This window comes from Berghia stephanieae, chromosome 6 (genome assembly GCF_034508935.2).
Source record: "Berghia stephanieae isolate SIO BIC M18660-M18661 chromosome 6, UCSD_Bste_1.3, whole genome shotgun sequence".
In the NCBI taxonomy this organism is placed as follows: Eukaryota; Metazoa; Mollusca; class Gastropoda; order Nudibranchia; family Aeolidiidae; genus Berghia; species Berghia stephanieae.
This window is the reverse complement of record NC_088365.1, coordinates 51,665,933-51,689,133: the sequence shown is the minus strand read 5'-3', so window position 1 is coordinate 51,689,133 and position 23,201 is coordinate 51,665,933. Positions and strand designations below refer to the sequence as shown.

The window sequence follows — 23,201 nt, the reverse complement described above, 5'->3', positions numbered from 1 at the left end:
GATCTTTGATATTTCAGGTTTGTGGTCTCCAGAGCAGAAGTCAGTGTCAAAACATAAGGTTAGCAGCAGGATTACATGCTGTAGTTGGACAAATGATGGGCAGTATCTAGCTTTGGGTCTTTATAATGGATTGGTCAGCATTCGCAATAAGGTAAATTAATATGCTACTGAACCAAGTGTGACAGATAATAAGTTTTAAATATATCATGGCAATCTTGACTTTTTGGTTGTCTTTTAGAGTAGAACTTCTTGTCTATGGATCCAAAATTTATTCCAGTTTCTGTGGAGTGGCAGTAACAACTGTCTGCTATGATATTGATAGAATGCAAGTTTAGGAAATCTAATGTTGTCCAGCTAATTGTATTGTAATTGGCCAGACAATTTTACTGTTTCTTATTGTAGAAACCAAAGTAAACTGGTTTTTGTGCCGTTGCTTCGTATTTTTTAAATGCTAGTAAATGTAATGTGGATCTAATAAACAATGTTGGTATTTTATTTGATCAAAGATGATGATTTCTTTTTGAGGGCTTGAAATGTGTCTGTTCAATGCTATTCATAACTGGTATAAAATACTACAGTAAGAGTAAATATTGACTGTCATTTATTTCTCGTGGAGGGGACATGTGACGTGTGATTTCACCCCCTTTTTCCCCAGTTTCATTATCTTTTGCCTTCTGGTAAACTAGAAAATTATCTCAGATCTCAAGTGGAAATTTGGGTTTATTCGTTTTATATTACCTCTTTATGTTTTTTTTAAAAAAAGGACAAGAAAATAATGGATATAGAAATCACACTAACTCCTCATGCTTTTTCCCCCTTTCTTTGGTGAAAAAATTCTGATCAACTAGGCAGGAGAAGAAAAAGTCAAGATTGAAAGACCACAAGCAAACATTGCACCAGTATGGGCTGTTTCCTGGAATCCAAGCAAGTAAGAAATGAAAAGAAAAAAAATCTTGGCTTTGTCACTCTGTTTTCTTGATAATTTAATTGAATTACACATTAGGAAAATGATTTTTTTTTACAAAATAATGTAATTGGCTACTCATGAAAGATTTGGATGACACATATTGCTTTGCCCATCTAAGTCATTCAACTTCATGTCACTTCTGTTTATGAATATTAGCTTTGAATCAGTAAAAATGTAAAAGATCTCCAAAGTATTTAAAATTTACTGAGTTTGACAATGACTTCCATTTTGTCAAGTATTGACATTGTATTAATAATAATAAGTTTTAATGTGTTCAAAACACAATTCACAGGATCTGAATGCTTTACAGATGAATTTAGTCAACTATTTCAAGTTGTGTTATTTTTATGAAGAACTTGGTATTAAATCTGTTGTCAATGTAATCTTTTTTTTTAAAAAACATTATTTTTTTTTGCTTATCAGAGAAGAGCAGTTTGACATTCTGGCTATTGCTGACTGGGGTCAAAGGTTATCATATTATCAACTTTCTGGAAAACAGGTGAGGGGAAAGAGTTACTTTTTTGTCAATTTTGTTCAAACTTGTTTGAAAACTTTAGAAATTTTAGTGACTTCCTACTTCGATTATTTTCTTTCAGAAGTAATGGGACATATTTTTTTTTCCCCCTTCATTTCATTCGATACCCATTCTTGTTCATGTTACAGGGTTATACTTTTTGATGTGCATTTTAAACTTTGTTGAGTTCACATGGAAATTGACACTGTTTTGTTTTCTTCCCATCAGATTGGAAAAGATCGTCCATTAGGCTATGATCCTTGCAGTCTTAGTTGGTTCTCCAAGGGTGAATACATTGTTGTTGGGGGTTCCAGCAAACAGTGCTGTCTGCACACCAAGGAAGGGGTCAAGCTTGGAGTCATCGGAGAGCAGAGTGGCTGGGTCTGGAGCTGTGCTGTCAAGCCAGATTCTAACTATGTGGTGAGTCAGTTTATAAATGTGACCTATCACCTCAAAACAGTGTTATGTTCGGGTGAATCAGACTCTGAAAACTAACTTTAGAACTAAAGTGATAAGGAATACGAACTTTGGGATTTTTGCAATATAAGAAACTATGTACATTCCCCACCATGACGAAGAGAAATTAACCCAAAGATTCATATTTGTCATATAGATTCTATTTCCTGGATCGTTCATATTGACATAGTACCGCTTGTGATGGTGGGTCACAAATGTTCCAGTATTGGAAAGTAAAAATTGTGAATGTAGTGTATGATTTGTATTGTGGTAAATTGAGATAAATAATTCAAACTAAAAAAAAAAAAAAAATTGAACTTTTATATCGCGCAATATCCACTAAACATCCTCAAAGCGCTTTACAGGGGGGTCCCTGACCAACAGCAACACTTAACATGTAGGAGGAGACTTGATACCTGTTAGGTAATATTACATTTTTTTGCCAACAGAGACAACGCTGTTAACTTCCAGGTATCCATTTTACACCTGAGTACGGTGAGAGAATGCGAGTAAAGAGCCTTTTCCAAGGACTCAACTATGCGCCAAGTGAAACTCGAACCCAGGACCTTCCGATCCGAAAGCGAGCATCATACCACAAGACCACATAGTCGCACAAAAAAGACCATAAAGACCATCATCAAATAACCAGGGCATAACTCATAATCTTTTTCACCCTTTGCAATGAAAAAAAAAAAAGATAAAAGACATGTTGTTTCATATATAGATGCCAAATAAATTAGTTGGCACAGTTAGCAAAAAAATGTGGAGTTGTTTAAGGCCCCCAGCTTTTCAAAAATTGATCTTGTTCCCTTAGCGTCACTCGTTTCAAAATTAGCAACCTGAGTGAAGTCTCATTTATATGATAAAATGACCATAATTTTTTTCCATTTCTTTCATTTGTAATCAAGGCTGTTGGAAGTGATGATGGAAGTGTAGCCATGTACCAGCTCATGTTTAGCACTGTTCATGGCCTCTACAAAGACCGTTACGCTTACAGAGACAACATGACTGATGTCATTATTCAACATCTAATCACCGACCAGAAAGGTACATATAGATAAAGATTTGAAAAAGTGTGTATGAAACAGTACCTGACAAAAAAAAAGCTTTTATACAGCTCAATATCCACTAAACGCACTCAAAGCACTTTACAAAGGGTCCCGAGCCAACAGCATCACTTAACATGTAGGAAGAGACATGACGCCTGTTAGGCGATATTACAATTTTTTACCGACAGAGACATTGCTGTTTACCGCCAGTTACTCATTTTACACATGAGTATGGTGAGAGAATGTGAGTAATGGGCCTTTTCCAAGGACTCAATTATGCACAGATCGAATCCAGGACTTTCAATCCGAAGGCGAGTGCCATACCACTTGACCACATAGCCGCACAAAGCGGGAAAGAAAAATACAATTTTGAAATTGATTTTTTAATTTGTTTAAAACATGCACTGTGACTTTTAATTTTTCAATTAAAAAAAAAATACCAAAAGGCTAAAGGCATAGAGGAAAAGACAAAAGTTATGGTCTAAGGTTTGGTGAATTAACAAGAACACTGTCAAGAGAGTTCGACATATTCTAAAACCCTTGCTTTTACTGATATATTTATAATGATAATATTACCACTACTACTACTACTACTACTACTACTACTACTACTACTACTACTTTACTACTACTACTACTACTACTACTACTACACTACTACTACTACTACTTACTACTATACTACTATACTACACTACTACTACACTACTACTACTACTACTACTACTCTACTTCTACTACTACTACTACTACTACTTACTTACTACTACTACTACTACTATACTACACTACTACTACTACTACTACTACTACTACTACTACTACTACTACTACTACTACTACACTACTACTACTACTACTACTACTACTACTAACTAACTACTATACTACTACTACTAATATAATATAATAATAATAATAATAATAAATAATAATAATAATAATAATAATAATAATAATAATAATAGGTGGTATTTGTATAGGGCATTTTCAAAATTATATAATGCTCAATGCGCTTTACATTGGTTGAAAAATAAAATGCATCTCCTTTGCCACAACCCACACACATACACACACGCAGACCCACAATTGAATATTCACACATAGGGTTATAACCATACAGTATGTCTCAGATTAAAAATATATATTTATATGCTTGTATGGAGCTCTATCTTGTAATTTTAATTCCAAGTTTAGTTAGGTTTAAGTCTTGACTTTTAATTCTTTCCTTCTATTTTGTATTTCAGTTCGAATCAAATGTAGAGATCATGTAAAAAAGATCGCTATCTACAGAAACAGACTTGCAGTAAGTGACTTTGACTTATTTTTGATGCATCAAAGCAAAATGTCATCCTTACTTAATGTTAAAACTGTAGGTATTAACATCTAATATTTGATATTTTAAAGATATGTTTATTCATAAGGTATAATTCATACATTAAAATGATAGAGTGCATCCAGACTATAACAAAACTCCTGGCTAAATAAGAAAATACACAAAAAACTATAAATGAATGTTGTAAAACTTATGGTTTAATGCATCAAAGATTCTCATTGTTCCTAAAGCCACCAGTTGTTGTTTGCCTAAATCTGATCATTGTGCATTTTTTAAACATTGCATCCACACACATAGAATGTGATTCTAAAATCTAACTCCAATCTTTTTGTTTCATCTACTCATCGTTAGGTTCAGCTTCCAGATCGTATAGTTGTGTATGAATTGTATTCTGACGATGCTGCTGACATGCACTATCGTGTGAAGGAAAAAATAAACAAAAAGTTTGAATGTACTCTATTGGTGGTGTGTTCCCAACACATTATTCTTTGTCAGGTAAGTGTCGACTTTATTTGAACTTACACATTTGGAAATCGTTTTTATAAAATTAATTCTTTGTTTTATTCAAAAACCAATCTTCTGTTAATGATATTCGTATAAGAGTTTTGTTTTCACATTTAATGACATACCAGCTTTATCATTTAATAATTCACGCAAATCACCCTCCATCATATTAGTGCATTATAGCACATGGAAATTAATACTACAAATTCATGTCTGTGGAAACATTAAAAATGTTTTTTTTAAAAATTCCCCTTATTCATCCCTAAGGGAAAATTTTTCTTTAGGATCTATTCCAAAGGAAGAGAGCTTCGTTAATTTCCAAAATCAAATGTTAGCTCTCAGGAGCCTAATCTGTAACCCCCCCCCCCCCCCCCAAAAAAAAAAAAAAAAGGGGGAGGGGGAGTCACATTTTAGAAATTATTAAAATAAAAATATTTATTATATTTCTTATAGACACACAAAGAAGAATATCAAAATATCACATCGTTTCTCAATCTGTATTATTTTGAAAATGTGATCGTTCTTTCATTTCACTTACTCAGCATTCATTTACAAAACAGGAATGAAAGTTTTGTTTATTAGAAATAAATTCAATTCTGTAATGATTTAATTTCAGGAGAAAAGGCTGCAATGCTTGTCATTTTCTGGTGTTCGTGAGAGAGAGTGGGTGATGGACTCTGTCATTCGTTACATCAAAGTCATTGGGGGACCCTCTGGAAAGGAAGGCTTGTTGGTCGGACTCAAAAATGGAGAGGTAAAACTGTAGAAAATCAAATCCATTCAAACTAAACTGTTTACTTGATAAATCCATAGTTTATGTTATATCTTCTTACCTCCTTCTCAATGTCAATGATTTATTTATTCTTTTTTTTTTACCCATTGGTCTCTTCACCTTGTTATATCCAGATTCTCAAGATCTTCGTGGACAATGCTTTCCCCATCCTGCTACTGAAACAGACAACGTCAGTCCGATGCCTGGACCTCAGTGCATCCAGGAATAAACTGGCTGTGGTAGATGAGCACAGCACCTGCCTTGTCTACGATCTCACTACTAAAGACTTGTTATTCCAGGTATGTGTTAGGGAAAGCTTCAACCTATATTAAGTTTCCAGATTTATGACTTGATTGGCGACCTTTACCACCAATGGTGGTTCAGGGAAGTCACTCTTGCTGTCTCTCCCTCTCTCCCCCCCCCCCACCCCCACCCTTACCATATACTCTATACCTTTCTATGTAGCTTTCTATCTTTGTCTTGGCTTAAATTGGGCCATGATTGGAGCTTTCATTAAGAGGGAAATAATCCTTTCAAACATTCCCTTTCAAACATTTCTGTTGGAAGTGATTTATGATACTGCTGCAAATCATATCTTTTTGTTTTATACATAGTTTTCATTTGATTTTTTTAAAAAGTAGCCCTTTAGAGCTATTAGGCCTTTGGAGCAGGAGTTTATACCATTTTCTATAGCATGAAATGGACAATAGCAATTGCTTGCTATCCTTTGGATGGGGCGCTAGTCTATCGCAAAATACTTTCCACCAGGTCTAAGACAGAAAATGGCAATTTTTAATGTATTTGTAAACATGTAACTTTATCCCTTTTGTCTGATTTGTGGTGATTTTGATTGATAGGTTGTAACTCAAACAAATGACATGAATAGATTGATCTTGGATCTAGTTCTTTGTGAGTGAATGTAGGTATATGTGTCGGTGCATGACATAATCAGTCGGAAGGTGAAAATTTTGGATTTGCATGTTTTTGCATTTTCTGAAAGAATATGCTCACCGGAACATTTTAATTTTTATTTGAAGTAAATCGGGTGGTTTTCCATGAGGTTATGGTCAGATGTATGGGAGAGGTATCCAGAAACTTTTCTCAAATTTCATACTTTCTCAACTTGACTAGCTGTAAAAACTATTTAGAAGTGAAATTAAGCTTTGCTATTTCCCGAAGATGTACGAAAAGGGTTGATTTAATTAATCATTTGCGAGAAGAACTCATTTTTGATAACTAAACTTGGCAATATCTCAGTTCAAACCTTTTCACCATTCGACTGATTATGTCATTCACTGTAACATATTTCGATTTTAAATCATTTTTTATTATTGACTTACTTATGCCTTTTGGCTCCTGGTGGAGCATAGGGCCTCAACAGCACTCTTCCATCTTCTTCTGTCCTTGGCACAGACCTTTGCCTCACTCCAGGTAAGATTGGAGACGCTCAAATCTTGGTGAAAGCTTCTCCTCCAAGTCTGTTTTGGACGAACCCGTTTCCTTTTGCCCTGTGGGTTCCATTCGAGAGCCTGCTTGGTTGTATTACAGGGCTCTTTCCGTAGGGTATGGCCAATCCATCGCCACTTTCTGTGTCTGACCTGGACATCCATTTGTTCTTGGATTTTTTATTATTAAATTATGATATATATTCTAATTCCAGGAACGCAATGCCAACAGTGTGGCTTGGAATACTCAGTATGAAGACATGTTATGTTTCTCTGGTAACGGAATGCTCAATATCAAGGCCAGTAACTTCCCAGTACACCAACAAAAACTTCAGGTATGACTCAGATTATATTATTCATTGATAATTGGTAAATTTTTTTTGTATGTAATTTTCTTGTTTTGACACTCATGTCACCTTTTTATATATATTATATTCTATAATACTGTTGTATCATCAAAATTGTTTTGGTATAACACTGTTGTATCGTTATAATTGTTTTGGTATTACACTGTTGTATCATCAAAATTGTTTTGGTATAACACTGTTGTATCATCAAAATTGTTTTGGTATAACACGGTTGTATCATCAAATTTGTTTTGGTATAACACGGTTGTATCATCAAATTTGTTTTGGTATAACACTGTCGTATCATCAAAATTGTTTTGGTATAACACTGTTGTATCAACAAAATTGTTTTGGTATAACACTGTTGTATCATTAAAATTAATTGTTTTCATTCTCCTCTCATTGACACAGGGTTTTGTTGTAGGCTTCAGTGGCTCCAAGATTTTCTGTCTACACGTGTACGCAATGTCTTCTGTTGATGTTCCACAATCGGCCGCCATGTATCAATATTTGGAGAAGAAAATGTTCAAGTGAGTTGAAATTATTTCTCTTTGCACTTCGATAGATAAAATCAAAATCTGTCTTCGAAGAGACGTGCAGTAGTTTCAGTAGTTCAATTGGTAGAGCACCCGATTTACTTTTGAGCTGATTTTCTCCAAACGAATAAAACAAATATGCGTTATTACGTAATGCTGTTCTATGTATTTACCATGCTTATTGTACTTCATTCACTTACTCTTCCAGTAGACTAAAGGGAACCAAACTGTCCTGTCATATGTACAAATTTCTTGGTAAACATTCTTTTCTGCACAAGCATTCTTACAATTACTGTCACTGGCTATATAGTCTGGTACTCATTCACATTTGAGGCTAGTAAGGGATTCCATGTTAAGTGTCTTACTCAAGGATGCAAACTGTGGGGCCAGAACTTTTTTGTTATCTCTATCACCCATCCAGTCATCGGCCATGCTCAGCATTGCTTGATGTTTTACGACGCTGAGAGGTCCTACCAAGTCACTGATGTCACAAGTTCAACCCTACAATAAATAATGGACTTTCCTATAAGTTAAAGACAGAAATGTTTATTAATTCATTTGTTGTTACCGTCTGCAGGGATGCATACAAAGTGGCATGTCTAGGAGTTACTGATGGAGATTGGGAGGCTTTGGCTCACGATGCTTTGGAAGGTTTGGACTTTGATGTGGCCAAGAAGGCTTTCATTAGAATCAGGGACTTGAGATACCTGGAGCTCATTCATGCTATTGAGGTTAGTCTTTATCATTAACAAAAATCAAGACTTTTTCTGGAATTACAAAATACATATATGCTTTGCAATGCAGTTGAGAAGTTAGGGAGTAGGCACTGGTGTAAGATCAAAATCTTGTTCAATGCAGTGAAAACTAGTTGAACAGAGATTTCAGGGTTGAATATGTCAGCAAACACGCGTTTTGTTTTCAGTTTAGTGAAAAAACTTTGCTTTTGTTTTCATTTGAAGCAAGTTATTAAGGATTTGTTGACATTTTTTATTCTTTTGCAAATAAAAATGTGCCAAAGATCTCTGTAGTAATAAGAAAAATTGATATGTATCCTTGCTTTTAAACTTACTTTTCTTACATACGCCTATCTTTATCTTTTTTTTTTATAAGTAAACTGTTATTCATTAAAATTCTCAAAAATTTAATTGTGATTGTATGATACAATGACTTTATAATTGGACATCAGATCATTATCTCCTTGTAATCAGAGTTCTGCCAGAAACTATTTTGAATGACAAATTGATCTAAAATTGTAATGATAATGATATGCATTTCTGAGTATAGCATCCAAGCTCATTACTCTATTTTGGACTTATCATCATATTTTTAAAAATACAATTGCAGGAGCGCAAGAGGAGAGGAGAGCAAGACAACATGGTGTTCCTCGGAGATGTTTATTCATACCAGACCAAATTCCACGAAGCTGCCAAATTATACAAGAAGTCAAACCAGGACCAGAAAGCCTTGAATATGTACACAGAACTTCGAATGTTCGATTATGCCAAGGTAAATGATTAAAAGGATATGTATTTTAGAGTAATATAAAGGCAGTTGTCGTATTTAAAAAAATATTTTTTAAAGTATACACGTGTAACACATCTGGTTAATTGAACTAAGATTCAAATTCACTTTTTATAGGGTCTGGTTCAATTTTTTTTCTTTTTGTTATTTCAAAATCTATTCATTATATTTAATATTTGTTTTGTGATGGCCAATTATGGATAAAATTTGGTATTAATCTTTGAGGTGTTTTCAGCCAAAATATTTACTGTCTCTCTTAAGTCTTTTATTCGATTGTTTTGTATGTTAATCTTTGTTAATTTTTAAATCAAACAGACTTTAAAACTGCTTCCCAACTATTAGATAGAGAATGTCTCTTTATTGTCTGCATTCTGCTTAACATATAAATTTCTATTTACTCGGGACAGGTTATTGTTTGCCATTTTAGTTGCAATTTTTGTGATAGATCAATTTTTGTACATTCCTTTTCTCAAGAACACATTTTTAAAATTTGAATATTCAAGACAATGATTATATTTGATTGCTTTTCGAGAACCAAATACAGAATATATCCCTTCTTTTTACATCTATACATTATTATTAGAATCAGATTCTATTTGGAAGCGAACAGTCTTAAACAATTTGATTTAGAAGTCACAAATGTCTTTATTTTTTAACAAGCTCACATTAAAAAATATCTACATTTACTCAATCAGGAATTTTTGGGAGCTGGAGATGCCCAAGACAAGAAACTCCTCATCACCAAACAGGCCGATTGGGCAAAGAGCAGCAATGAGCCCAAGGCAGCTGCTGAGATGTACATCTCTGCTGGGGAACACCTCAAAGCTGTTGACATCATCGGAGACCATGGGTGGCCTGACATGTTAGTGTCAATTTCAACTACAAAATTATCGTGCAATATTAAATAAGACATAACGAGTAGGCTTGGTTCTGAATACTAAGGGGAAGAAGACAAATTGAATTATATCAGAAGACTAACATGGGTCTCAAATGTTCACTATTTAATGACTTTTCTGTATTTCAAGTCCTGTTATTTCTTCCGCTTAGGGTCCAGACACTCAGTAACTTATATATACGTCTTCAAAAATCCTTGTAAACAATCTGTTTGCAAGGGACAATTAAGAAAAAATCCATCTTTATATATTTGATAGTTTTTAAAAAGAGGCTTAAAAAATCAAAACAAAAACAAAATGATAAAAAAAAACCGAACAAAACAAAATAGAATAAACAAACAACAACAAAATATCTGAGAGAAAAACACACTCACACAAAAAAATAAACAAACAAGAAATACTTTATATAATGTTTTCAACTCTCTATTTCTTGCATCTAGTAGTTCAATACTTTTTGATAATTCTTGATCGTTTTTCCAAAATAAATCATGTCTTACAATTTGTGGGGTCTTTACAGGATGATAGATCTTGCTCGCAAGATTGACAAAGCCGACCTTGAAGCTCTGGGTCGTAGTGCCATGTACCTGGCAAAGATGGAGCAGTACGGATACGCCGCTGAGGTGTACAGCAAGATGGGGGACCAGAAAGCCCTTATTGCCATGAGGGTAGAAGCCAAACATTGGGAAGATGTAAGTTTATTGGAAAAGAAAGATTGACTATACATTTATAATTGTCATCGAGTACCTTTATATCACTTTAACAGTGTTTCGTTGGCAGTCACATTTATAGAAGGAATGAAGATGACGTCACTCAGCTCTTTGTTATTATTTTTGGACAGCCTGTTAGTGATCGGTTCTAACTTACTTCTACCAAGCAGACTATAAACGTTAAAGGTTACACACAGTTTTGTGTGTTGCTAAGTTAAATTTGGTTGGCAGTTGTTGTACTTTAGCATATCATATTTATTCAGCTGATTGATTGATAAATTGTAAGGATCAAAGCATTGTAATCAGATGTATCCTTTGAAAAAAATTGAGCTGTTTTGAAAGTTTTGTTCTAACTCTTGCCAGCGTTATTGATAACATATTTTTATCACTAGAAACTGAAAAACATGAAATAACTTATCCATCAAAATTAGAAAAATGATGTCAATTTAACTTCGAATTTGACCCTCGTATTATTTATTTTTAACGATTCATACTTTACATTCTTCAACAGAAAGTGTCAATTCTGATTCCTTGACGTTAAACTGATTGATTTGAAAAATATTTTTGTTGCTAATTTATAATACAGCTCATTTTTAAGTATATATTTTTAAAAAAAAATTATATTTTAAAATGTAAATTCTTGTACGATATATCGATGTAGGTGAATGTTATGTTTAAACACAAGCTACATGTGCAAAAACTGTGTGTTATTATTAGTTATCAGTTGTAATTTAGTCTCTGCAAATTAATCGTTCGTTTTGTATTTATGAAAAAAAAAAATAGTTATTTTATTATTTTTTTAAGCTGAAATATTCACTTTTTTTCAATAATTTTCACAATCCTCAGCTTTTAGCAGCTTAGTTTTAAAAAAACTCATGACGTAGTTTGAGCTTCAAAGTTGATCTTTTACTATTGCATTCTTATTTTTAAAATAAGAATTTATATTTATTATCCATCATCTTTAAGGCATTCACATTAGTAGAGAAACACCCCGAACACAAGACAGATGTGTATGTACCATATGCACAATGGCTGGCTGAGAAGGACCGCTTTGAGGAAGCCCAACAAGGTACCCAAAAACTATTCTATGGCTATGTGCTCTTGTGGTATAACATTTCATTCGCCTTCAGATCAGAAGGTCCTGAGTGTGAATCTCGCTCTAAAAGGCGCAAAGCTGAATCCTTGGAAAAAGGCTCTTTTCTCACATTCTCTCACCGTACTCGGGTGCAAAATGAGTATTTGGCCATTAACAGCATTGTCCATGCCCAAAAAATTACAATATCGCCTAACATGCATCATGTCTTGTCCTACATGTTAAGTGTTGGTGTTGGCTAGGGATCCCCTATAAAGTGTTTTGAGCATGCGCAGTGGATATTGCATTATATGAAAGCTCAAGCCTTTTTGTTAAAAAAAAATAGTATAAGCCTCTTTCCTGTCTCCTCTCTTATATATCCGACTATCTTGACTTATTTATTTGACTATCTTGAAATATTATTGAACTTGTAGATCCAGAGACATTTTATATTAATTACAAAGGCTCCTGAAATTAATTAAAGATACCTTCCTCATGGTTTCTTTTAAATGAGGATTTGGTACCAAACCAGCAAACAATGCTTATCATTAAGCATAGGGACACCATTTGTTATGCATTATATCAGCAGCTAAGGCTAATGGCTAGTTTTGTACACCATCCAAAATGAAACGCATTGATTATCTAATTTAGGGCCTCGAGTACTGGAGAAGAATTGTTACAGAGCAACATGAGTAAATATTGCAGCAACCATCATCTATAAGGCCTCTGTTCAGTAAAAGATTTATATAGAGTAGAGTACCCCCCCCCCCCAAAAAAAAAAAAAAAAAAAAATCTACTTAAAAAGATAGATATGTGTAAAGTATTGTTTATAGTTATAATATAAACTCCCCTCCCTTTCTCTCGAAAATTAATATCTTTAATTGAAAATGTCTCCAACGATCATCCCTGGCCTCATCGTTTGATGAAGTTCAAAAGCAGGCACACTAATTGTTTTGTTTGATATTAATCTTTTGTGTAATCCTTGTTTTTAATCAGCCTTCCATAAGGCAGGCCTTCAGGCTGAAGCAGTCAAAGTTCTGGAACAGTTGACAGACAATGCTGTGGTGGAGTCACGATTTGATGATGCCGGCTATTATTTCTGGAAGTTGTCCATCCAATGCCTTGATATTGCCAGGGGTAGGGAAGATTTTATGGATGTTTATAATCTATTTGAACAATGATTATATATATATATATATATATATATATATTTGCTGTAATTACTCACAGAAATTTTAAAGATATTAACAATAATGAATATAACAGTTTTGGAAAAGAATGAAATATTTGACAAGGAACGTTTTGGTTGAGTTAATTCAGCTGTAGAAAGCATAAGATTTCCAAAAAAACTTGTTGTTCATAATATAATATTGAGCTGTGGTCAATTTTCCATTGATCCCAGTTATAACAACAAATCTGAAGGTCCTTCCATAAAATGTATATTTCTAATACACATTCCACCGAAATGTTTATATTTTGTTAATTTCAGTCACAAACTTTCTCTCTATTTTGTTGTTTTTGTTTTTTGTTATATCAGTAGTCATCAATAGTCCTAATTTCTTGTGGTCTGAACATGATATCTGTATGACGCTACTTAACAGATTTCGTTTTTTATAAAAATTGGTCAGTATTCAAACTTTTTGAGATTAATTTTATTGAAAAGATGTCACAAGAAAAATATTTATAAATGAAGCAGTATAGCAGGCTTTTAATGAAAGTTTATATTTTTTGTTTACAACAGAAGAGCCAGAGAAGAGACACGACATGTTGCAAAAGTTCAGAGACTTCCAGAGGAAAGCTGAGATGTACTACATCTATCACACCATCAATCGACATGTTGTAAGTTGATTGTAATCAGTCATGGTCTATGGACCACAAGATTTGCTTAATTTTTGTAGATTGCCTAGATTGTCATGTTTTTTTCTTTTGTATTTTTGGTTACAAAAATCCCACCATTTTGCTTGGTCAATTCCTTGTCAGAATTTAGGCATGGCGGTAAAAATTTTAATTCTATGGTTTTAATACAACAAATTGTTGCCTATATTTTGACTTTAAAAAAAAGACAGTTTTGTGATTTGACTAGGAAGTATTAATCAAAACTACTTTGCTTACATTTTTATTAAGCTGTCATCTGCATTTTTTGCCAAATTGGGACCTAAAATCTGCCAAAAAATTTGCCGAGGAGAACTGAGCGTTTCAGTAAAAATTAACACGGGATGCAGAAAAAAATTTTTTTAAGACAATGTATTACATTTAAGGAGGCTACATTTATTAATTTACACAATAGCGTCGTTACAAAGATTTTAAAGGATCATTATCCGTAGAGAGTAGCTTCCCTTGGTTTGGGCCCAGGCAAAGCTGCAACATCTCTCAAGTTTGCCACGATTTGCCAGTTTTGGGAAATTTGCCAAAATTTGCCAAAATTTGCGGCCGCAAAAAATGCAGATGACAGATTAAGGGGTTGGCATCTTCTATATCAATTAACAAATTGTATATTTCTTCACAAAGATGATGAGTGATAAAAGCTTGCCACTCTTTGAGTGGGACACTGGTGTAACTATCAGCAAATTAGATATTTCTTCACTAATATTAAGAGTGCAGTAAAAATAGCTTGTTACCTTTGGAGTGGAATACTGGTCTATGGCAGGGTATTTCTGCCAAATCAAACACATCCAACCATCCAATAACTGCTGGATGAGCTAAGTGGCCTGAAGAAATTCTTTAAAATCCTCTAGTTTCAGTTTGCATGTGAGCTATGCAATCTATCTTTTGAATTATCGGGCCAACCTGTTGCTTTTAAATTAAATAACTTATTTTCCTCGTTATATTAAACTGTCTTAAATGAATGAAATGAAATAAGTGTTGCGTCTCATGAAAGGATGTACAGAAATGATGTCTGATCTTGACTTCAATTTTTTTAGGTGCCACTGAATATTTCTTTGATAGGAATCTTACTATCAGAAAAGTTCCAAATGCATTACTGTTTTGTTGTTAAAAAAATGATTATAGACAGCCGTTGAGTTGGTCGGGAAAATAATGCTTTCATTCAAAATCTTTTTTCAGGTGGAGCCTTTTACAAGCGTCCTTCCAGAGGGATTGTTCAACATGTCACGTTACTTGTTACACAATATTGACGAGGACGTTCCTCATGGAATATCTAAATCATATCCTTTTCACTGTATTTATAATTTGATCAACAAAATTCAGGATATTTTGATTTTTCAAGAGATGTAAAACAATAGCATTGTCCACCAGGGAGATCATTCAGTTATTAAACATTCAAATTCTATACTTTTTTTTTTTTTTTAAATTGTTGTTTAAGATTACATATCCGTAGTTTTTCTTCACAAAACTTCACATTCTTTGTAAATTTATAAAAAACTCCTTGAATCATTACTCATGGATGGGAATTTCCTTCTGTTGAGAGGTTTTCTGTTGATACAGAGCTCGGAATCATTCATATTTGATTTTGATTTGTAACCTTAAACGTTTAGAGTAGTGAGAACTATTCATAAGAATGACTGGCTAAAAACAATAACAAAGAGCTGAGTGACGTCAATTTCATTCCTTTTATATATATATATATGTTGTGTTCTAGAGTTTATTATGATTTAAGTTTGCCTTAACTTTATCCACATCCACTTTGTTTACTCTTGCAAAGCAGAGTAAAAATCTTGGGGCTTACAAACTGGCCCGAACAGCATACGAGAAGTTGCGTCTGCTCAGGCTTCCACAGCGGTTCCAAAATACTGTAGATTTGGGATGTTTGACCATCAGGTCAAAGCCTTTCCATGATTCAGAGGTAAGACAGGATTTAATAATAATAATAATAATAATAATAATAATAATAATAATAATAATAATAATAATAATAATAATAGTAATGATTATGATGATGATGGTAATAATAATTATGATAATAATAGTAATTATAATAATGATAATAGTAGTAGTAGTAGTAGTAATAATAATAATAATGATAATAATGATAATAATGATAATAATAATAGTAATAGTAATAATAATGATGATGATGATGATGATGATGATTATTACTATTTTTTCTATCATTGTATAAAAATTATTAGATTTATAATAAATTCTCAATATTCCAGGAACTGCTGCCGATGTGCTACCGCTGTTCGACAACCAACCCATTACTCAACAAACAGGGAGGCCAGTGTGTCAACTGTAAACAGCCTTTCGTACATTCTTTTGTCAACTTTGGTAAGATTCAGAAGATAAACTACTGTGTCTAAGTACCTTTGCATTTTTGAGTTTTATCTTTGTCAATCGATAAATCGTGAACAGTGAGTCTATATCAAGAATTTAAAGTAAGTTTTTAATGCATCCTTTCAATATTGTAACATTTCTGACTTGTATGGCTCATATCCACACACATTTCTAACCGAGTCCACATAGATGTCCATATTTATTTATTTATAACATTTCATTTAAGTTTCACATTTTTTTCATATTTTACATATTTATTATTTTTTCTGATTTTGCGAATCATTTATTATTTTTGATTACCATTACAGAGGTGCTTCCCTTGGTTGAGTTTGTCTTGGAAGACGGTATAGCGGATGAAGAGGCTGTCAATATTCTGGACTTGGCCATACCAAAAGAGAAGAAGAAAGGACCGTGGTCAGAGACTAGAATGGGCAGTATCCTTTGGATAATTGAACTTTAACTAAGCGAGATCTAAGATAGTAAAAAAGGGTGTCGAAGTGACTTTGTCAAAACCTTTTTATCTCTTTACCTTAAAACCTCAGGAAGGCCAAGACTTTATGTGTACTCATTTGCAGATCTGGTGTGTGTGTGTGTGTGTGTGAGAGAGAGAGAGAGGGAGAGAGAAATTTGAATGGATTGATGTTATTGTTATGCGCCTAGAGCTTTATGTATGGAGGATTGGGCGCAATGTAAATAAATTTCATTATTATTATTATTATAACCCAAATTGTTATGGGATCATTGTTGTTTTGGAAATACTCTCAAACTGATGCAAATCACTGTCTATTACAACAATTAAATCGAGCCCAGAAGTGCATTCAGTTATCGGATCTGCATGTTGCCAAGAGCCAAAGCGTCATTTTTTGGGGATTTTTCTTTATATGTAGTCACACTTACGCTCGATATTCTCTTCACACTTTTACATGATGCGACTTGCAAGAAATTTTCATCTGAAGCTTAGCTTCACGCTTTGGGAGGATCAACACAATTACCTATGCTTACAAAAGGTTGTTAAAAACAAAATGCAATCAAAGAGAATGTATTTTAAAGGAGACAGGTTCAAGTCGTCTCTTAGCTTTGGGGATTGAGTTGAATAGTTTAGGACGCCCCATGCCAAATCAGGTCGTTTGAGAGGGACATAACAAATGGATAATTTCTCATAGCAAACCCTCTTCCTCTATTCCACCCCTTGACTAGTGAAAAATGGTCCTGTCCTTCATTAGTCTGCAGCGCATAATCACTGATACATCTTACTGATAAGATCAGCTCTTTCTCTAGTTTTTGTTTTGTTTTGTTTGTTTTTAGTTTGCAGGATGTGAGATCAGATAAATGCCAGTTTGAAGTTGATAATTAGTAGCAATAAAGTGAAAAGTGTGTTTCGAATCCAAGTAGACTCAGGATTTTTTTATAATCCTCTGTCCACCCAGCAGTTATTGGGTCGCAGGGCCTTATAGATCTGGTGCCATAACAAAAAATTCCACTGATTGTCCTTTTAACAATACAGAAACTGCCATGAACTCCTGTCCCAATGGCCTAAAATTTGTTGGTTCTGAATGATTCTAGGCAACTAGATTTTTACGTACATCAATATGTAAAAAGAGGTTCATTTCATTAATCCTTCATCTTCATTCCTGTCCATTCCTTGGTATTGTCCATCCAAACTTTCCTTTGTCTTCCTCTTCTTCCTCCTTCAAGGGTACCCTCCATCACCGTTCTGCACAAACTTTCATGTCTCACATTGTGGCCAAACCATGACAGTTTCCATCTTCTAACTGTGGTAATTAGGGGTTCCTGTAGTCCTGCACGATCTTGCACTTCTTCCAGTATGTCTTTATTGATTCTGTGTTCTGTAAACGGCACCCGCAGGAGTTTTAAAAGAGGTTGGATAAGATCATGAAAACAAAAACGTACAGACAAGTGTGGAAATAGTACACAACAGGAGTGACTGAAAAAATTAGAAAGAAGACTGTTGGAAAAATGTATACAGATGCATTGAGGAAGACTGAAATCAATGGCAAAAGTCTTTTTTACCTGATGATGGTTTATGAAGCTGAAGTATTAGTTACGTTTATTGAAGGTGAGGTCTTAGCTATGGTTAGTGAAGGTGAAGCCTCAATTATGTCTCTTGCAAGTGAGGACTTAGCTATGGTTAATGAAGGTGAAGCCTTAGTTATGTTTCTTGAAGGTGAGTTCATAGCAATGTTCAGTGAAGGTAAAGCCTTCGTTTTCCTTCTTGAAAGTAAAGATTAGATCTAGCTATGGTTAGTGGAGGTGAAAGAAAGATAATTAATGTATGAGGATAAAGAGAAGTGTGGTATATATACCTGTTTGAATACCATTTACCTTAACCTGCTTCTTAAGATTTCCAAACTTTAAGACTGGGCGAGGAACCAGAGGAGGAGGAGGATCCTTTCACAGCACGTCTTAAAACCTACAACAATGTAAGTGATTGTATGTGTTTAAATACTTCTTTGCTTCAGAATGTAGTAATTCTAATTTCTTTGGATTTATGTTATATTTGAAAGTAAAAAAATAAATCAATTATTTTTCTTTTTTTTTTAATTCCCCTGATACTCCGTCAATCTCTCTAACTCTCTTCCCTTGCATGCACACACACACACACACACATTTTTACCTTTTTACTGTTACTGTTATGACAATCTAATACTAATACATCATATTTCGTGTTTACTTGAAGAAGGCCAAAGGCCGAAACGTTTGTTTTGTGTTATTCTCTTATATATCAGTCATATTTTTTCACTTTATCTTTCTTTCCATACTGCCAAAAAGTGTAGTTGAAGTCTTAAAAGTAACATAAACAAGTTTATAAACATATCGAACTAATGTATACTAATCGTCTTCACGACAGGAATCGGATGAATTTACACCAGTGGTTGTGAACAGAGCTACCCTACAAACCTTGTCAAGGTCTGAGGTCTACATACTTAAATGGCCACGCCCTCTTCGATACCAATTTTTCAAGTCCCTCCTCCCTGATGTCTCCATAACTCTCTGCAACTCTTGTAACATGGTAAGTATTGGATTTTTCCTTTTTAAATATTATATATATGTATATTTAAATTGATTTTAGATTTAATAGAATCTATTTGTTACTTGTCTTTTTTTGTGTGTGTAAAACTTAAAATTGAGCTTTTATATAGAGCAATATCCACTAAATGTACTCAAGGCACTTTATAAAGGGTTCCTGACCAACAGCAACACGTAACATGTAGAACGAGACATGACATGATTTTTTTCAGAGACAACCCTGTTAAAAGCCAGGTACTCATTTTACACCTGATTACGGTGAGAGAATGTGAGTAAAGTGTTTCATCTTAACAACGCCACTACCACATTATCTCTTTTATCTGTAGTGTTTCATTCATCCTGTTTTGTTGATAAAGGGGAAACCAGAAACGTCCATTTTATCAGTTTTCGTTCATTAAATTGAAGCTTACATTCAATTTCACATTGTTATTTTTTTCTTCGAGCTGAGCTTCGAGCAGCAATATTTACACATTGTCCATTACAACAATGTTAAACAAAAGCACACAGACGCGATTGGTTATCATTGAGTGGCTGAGCTCAAGCACATCCATTGTATGGTAGTTTTTCGTTTTAAATATGTAATAAACTAATTATTTTTTTTTCCCATCATGGAATTAGTAACTGAATATTATTTTCCTTATATTTTCATACTCTTTCAGCTATTCCACACGGACGATTATGAACAGCAGTACTTACAAAAAGGACATTGCCCCTTCTGTCGTGCCAAGCTAGAGGAGTAAACTAAATTATTGAACTGTTGTTGCTATACAGTTTGCTAAAATTGTCATAACTCACTATATTTTTACTTTTTTAATATAAGAAAAATTTTAATTGAATCTCTTGAGAAAGATTGAATATGTGAATTCATTTTCTTTATAAATCTGAACCAGTGTGCATTGTCAAGAGGTGTGTTTTGTATTCTGTGATAGATTTTTCTAGTGGGGACAAGTTGTATTTCTTTTTTTTTTTTGTGTTGGTCGGATTCAGAGTTTTAGTTTTAATGAATATATAGACTACTGATCTACGTGTGGCCAATCTTGTTATACGGATGCGAAAGCTGGACTACAAATGCAGAAACACAAAAGAACATTGAAGCTTTTGAAATGTGGTGCTTGAGAAGGATGCAGAGAATATCGTATACTGCACACAAAACGAACGAAGAAGTGCTAAAACAAACATACCAACAAAGGAAACTAATGCCCTTAATAGTGGATCGACAACTATCCTTTTTCGGACACATAGTAAGGAAAGATAAGAATGAATACCTGGCAAGTTGTGGAAAAATACCTGGTAAACGCGCCCGGGGGAGACAAAGAAAAACACTCATAGACCAACTGAAGGGCTTCACCAGCCTAACAATCCAAGAGCTATTTGAAAAGGCAAGAGACAGGGAGGAATGGAGAGAGATAATTCATGCAGTATCCGAAGCCTGGACCAGGCATGGAACCTAGAAGAAGAAGAAGACTACTGATAAAATGACACAACTCTTAACTTATATGAAATTTGTTAATAACAGTGTGTTAGAATAAGCAAAAATAAAAATACAAGAAAAAAACTTGCCTTTTTAAAATTCCAATTCATTCCTAAGAAACTGTCACTGTTTCATGAACTTCTTTCCTGCTTTATGAGTACTTTCTCTCTTTTTTTAAAAATGTCAATTTAGAGTAACAGTATGATATTAATCATTATAAGTGGATGTTAAATGGCCAGACAAAATTAAAAAAAAAAACCCTAACAATTGCAACACATAAAATGATTAAGCCTCGTGTCATAGCATCATAAGACGTTGCCTCAGTATAAATAGTCCATCGCATTAAAAACATTATTATTCATAAGAGAAGCTCAAATCGTTCAATCTACAAACTCAGATAAGAATCACTCATTTTTCTATTTCAGAAAATGAGGAGTTGATAATCTTTGTAATGGATTTACAAAAAGGATGACAATCAGTCATCTACTCCGAAGTCATAATGATCTTTTTTTTTTTTTTAATACAAAGAATTCAATTTAATTTTTAAAAAGCTTTAAATTATGGTTGTGATTTTTTTTTTTTAATGCTTTCAAATTTTTTAATTTGTTACATTATTATGTTTTGCTTTTTGATTCCGTCCATTTAGAAACGTGTCTGTATCTTATATGGGTGACCAATATAAAACTAAAACTGGAGTCATTGTATGTGTTTGCTTTGAATCATTAAAATAGTTTTTATTTTTTATTTTTGTGGATGAATACCATGAAAAGAACTATTGTCTGTGATATAATGTGAAACCCTTTAAATGAATCATATTGTAAAAAAATAAATAAATAGATATTGCATGCTTTTACATTCCTGGATAACCATGCGTACCACGATCAATAAAAAACTTACTGTACCTTTTACATCATGACATTCTTGCAGCTTTTTTTTTTTTTTTTTAATTTGTTTCTTACAATTGTAGTTGGTTGAGAGCATGGTCGTTAGGAGACAAAACAAAAGTGTTCTCAAGTGAATCTTGCTTTATTAGACTGTACTCCATCGTTCTTTGGTGGCGGAATTGTCGTACCAGTAAGGTTGCAGGTTCGAGCCCCCATCGCCGCCGTGAAGTTTTGATTCTCTGTTGTCTTCTGGCACTATCCTACTCACTTCATTTCTTGTTAAAGATTTAACATGTACCTTAGTAGGCAGGGAATAATAATAATAAAATGAAAAAAATATCCCTTTATTCACATTCCCATGCGTAAATTTGTCTTTAGGGCCTAATCTAAGGGAAGACTGGAATAGCGGCTATGTGGTCTAGTGGTATGACACTCGCTTTCAGATCGGAAGGTCCTGGGCTCGAGCCTCGCGCTCGGCGCATAGTTGAGTCCTTGGAAAAGACTTCACTCACATTCTCTCACCGTACTCAGGTGTAAAATGAGTACCTGGCCGTTAACAGCGTTGTCTTTGTCCGAAAAATTGTAATATCGCCTAACAGGCGTTATGTCCCGGAATATACAGCGGTTTGTAAACATTTGAGTGTATTCGTCTCGAGTCGTAGTGGGATCTCGTGCTTATCTCTGAATGAGACTTTTTGTGTGATCTCAAACTAAGCTTACACCAATTGTGTGTTCTTGGAATCTACATCTGTACCTTATTTCAACCATTCCCTTTGTTTATTTCTCATGTGCTTTCAATTGTAAATCTATAATTTTTTGACTATCCCATGTTCTATTTTTTATTTTTACTGGTGCTGAAATGACCTATATGTGTCAGAAGTGCCATAAAACCCTTAAAAACAGAACAAAGACCTGGCCATGATGTCCCCAAGTTCAATTGTGATGAAAAGGAGGTAGCAAGGTTATTACTCTGTGAAGAATTCACCAGCACAAGGAGGGTCAATGTTCCCTAGCCTTTACAAGAAATGTCATCCACCACTCTTTTCTAGATCACGGAACACGTCTCAGCCATCTAAGATACAGCGCTATCTCTGCTCACTGAGAACATATGTGCACAAGAGATGTCAACCCCTGATGCCGGCATAAGTGACCTGAGCCAATTGTCACAGTCACAGCCAGTAAAAGTGACCCCATCCTGATGTTGTATTTAGAGCTTTAAAGGCACTTGGCAACACTTTTACATTTAGTCATTTCATCATCAATAAAAAAGAAAAATGAGTAAAAACGATTAGATTTAATTATCAAGTACCAGAGAAAAACATAACAGTATCATTCCCTAATCATGGAACTGGAAAAAAATAATTATTAAACTATTTTTAGCTATTAATATTCAGAATGCCTTATTACCAGTAATCCCATACTCATTTGGGACACCTAGGTTTGGTA

General features: G+C 34.0%; 1 protein-coding gene across 1 annotated transcript in view; it reads left to right on the top strand.

Annotated features, from left to right (window-relative positions):
- Positions 1-21,779, top strand: part of LOC144975229 (intraflagellar transport protein 122 homolog) — a 29,546-nt gene extending 7,767 nt beyond the window's left edge. Inside the window, exons 4-28 of the mRNA XM_078919116.1 lie at positions 18-151; positions 849-928; positions 1,391-1,466; positions 1,710-1,901; positions 2,846-2,984; positions 4,234-4,292; positions 4,674-4,817; positions 5,443-5,580; positions 5,733-5,897; positions 7,259-7,378; positions 7,802-7,920; positions 8,504-8,657; positions 9,271-9,432; positions 10,143-10,309; positions 10,858-11,029; positions 12,014-12,116; positions 13,116-13,256; positions 13,861-13,958; positions 15,183-15,283; positions 15,756-15,921; positions 16,235-16,346; positions 16,661-16,786; positions 18,714-18,793; positions 19,222-19,383; positions 20,060-21,779. Coding sequence (XP_078775242.1) covers positions 18-151; positions 849-928; positions 1,391-1,466; positions 1,710-1,901; positions 2,846-2,984; positions 4,234-4,292; positions 4,674-4,817; positions 5,443-5,580; positions 5,733-5,897; positions 7,259-7,378; positions 7,802-7,920; positions 8,504-8,657; positions 9,271-9,432; positions 10,143-10,309; positions 10,858-11,029; positions 12,014-12,116; positions 13,116-13,256; positions 13,861-13,958; positions 15,183-15,283; positions 15,756-15,921; positions 16,235-16,346; positions 16,661-16,786; positions 18,714-18,793; positions 19,222-19,383; positions 20,060-20,140 — 3,191 coding nt within the window. The 3' untranslated portion in view covers positions 20,141-21,779. The remainder of the gene's footprint in view (positions 1-17; positions 152-848; positions 929-1,390; positions 1,467-1,709; positions 1,902-2,845; positions 2,985-4,233; positions 4,293-4,673; positions 4,818-5,442; positions 5,581-5,732; positions 5,898-7,258; positions 7,379-7,801; positions 7,921-8,503; positions 8,658-9,270; positions 9,433-10,142; positions 10,310-10,857; positions 11,030-12,013; positions 12,117-13,115; positions 13,257-13,860; positions 13,959-15,182; positions 15,284-15,755; positions 15,922-16,234; positions 16,347-16,660; positions 16,787-18,713; positions 18,794-19,221; positions 19,384-20,059) is intronic.
- The last annotated feature ends 1,422 nt before the right edge of the window (positions 21,780-23,201 follow it).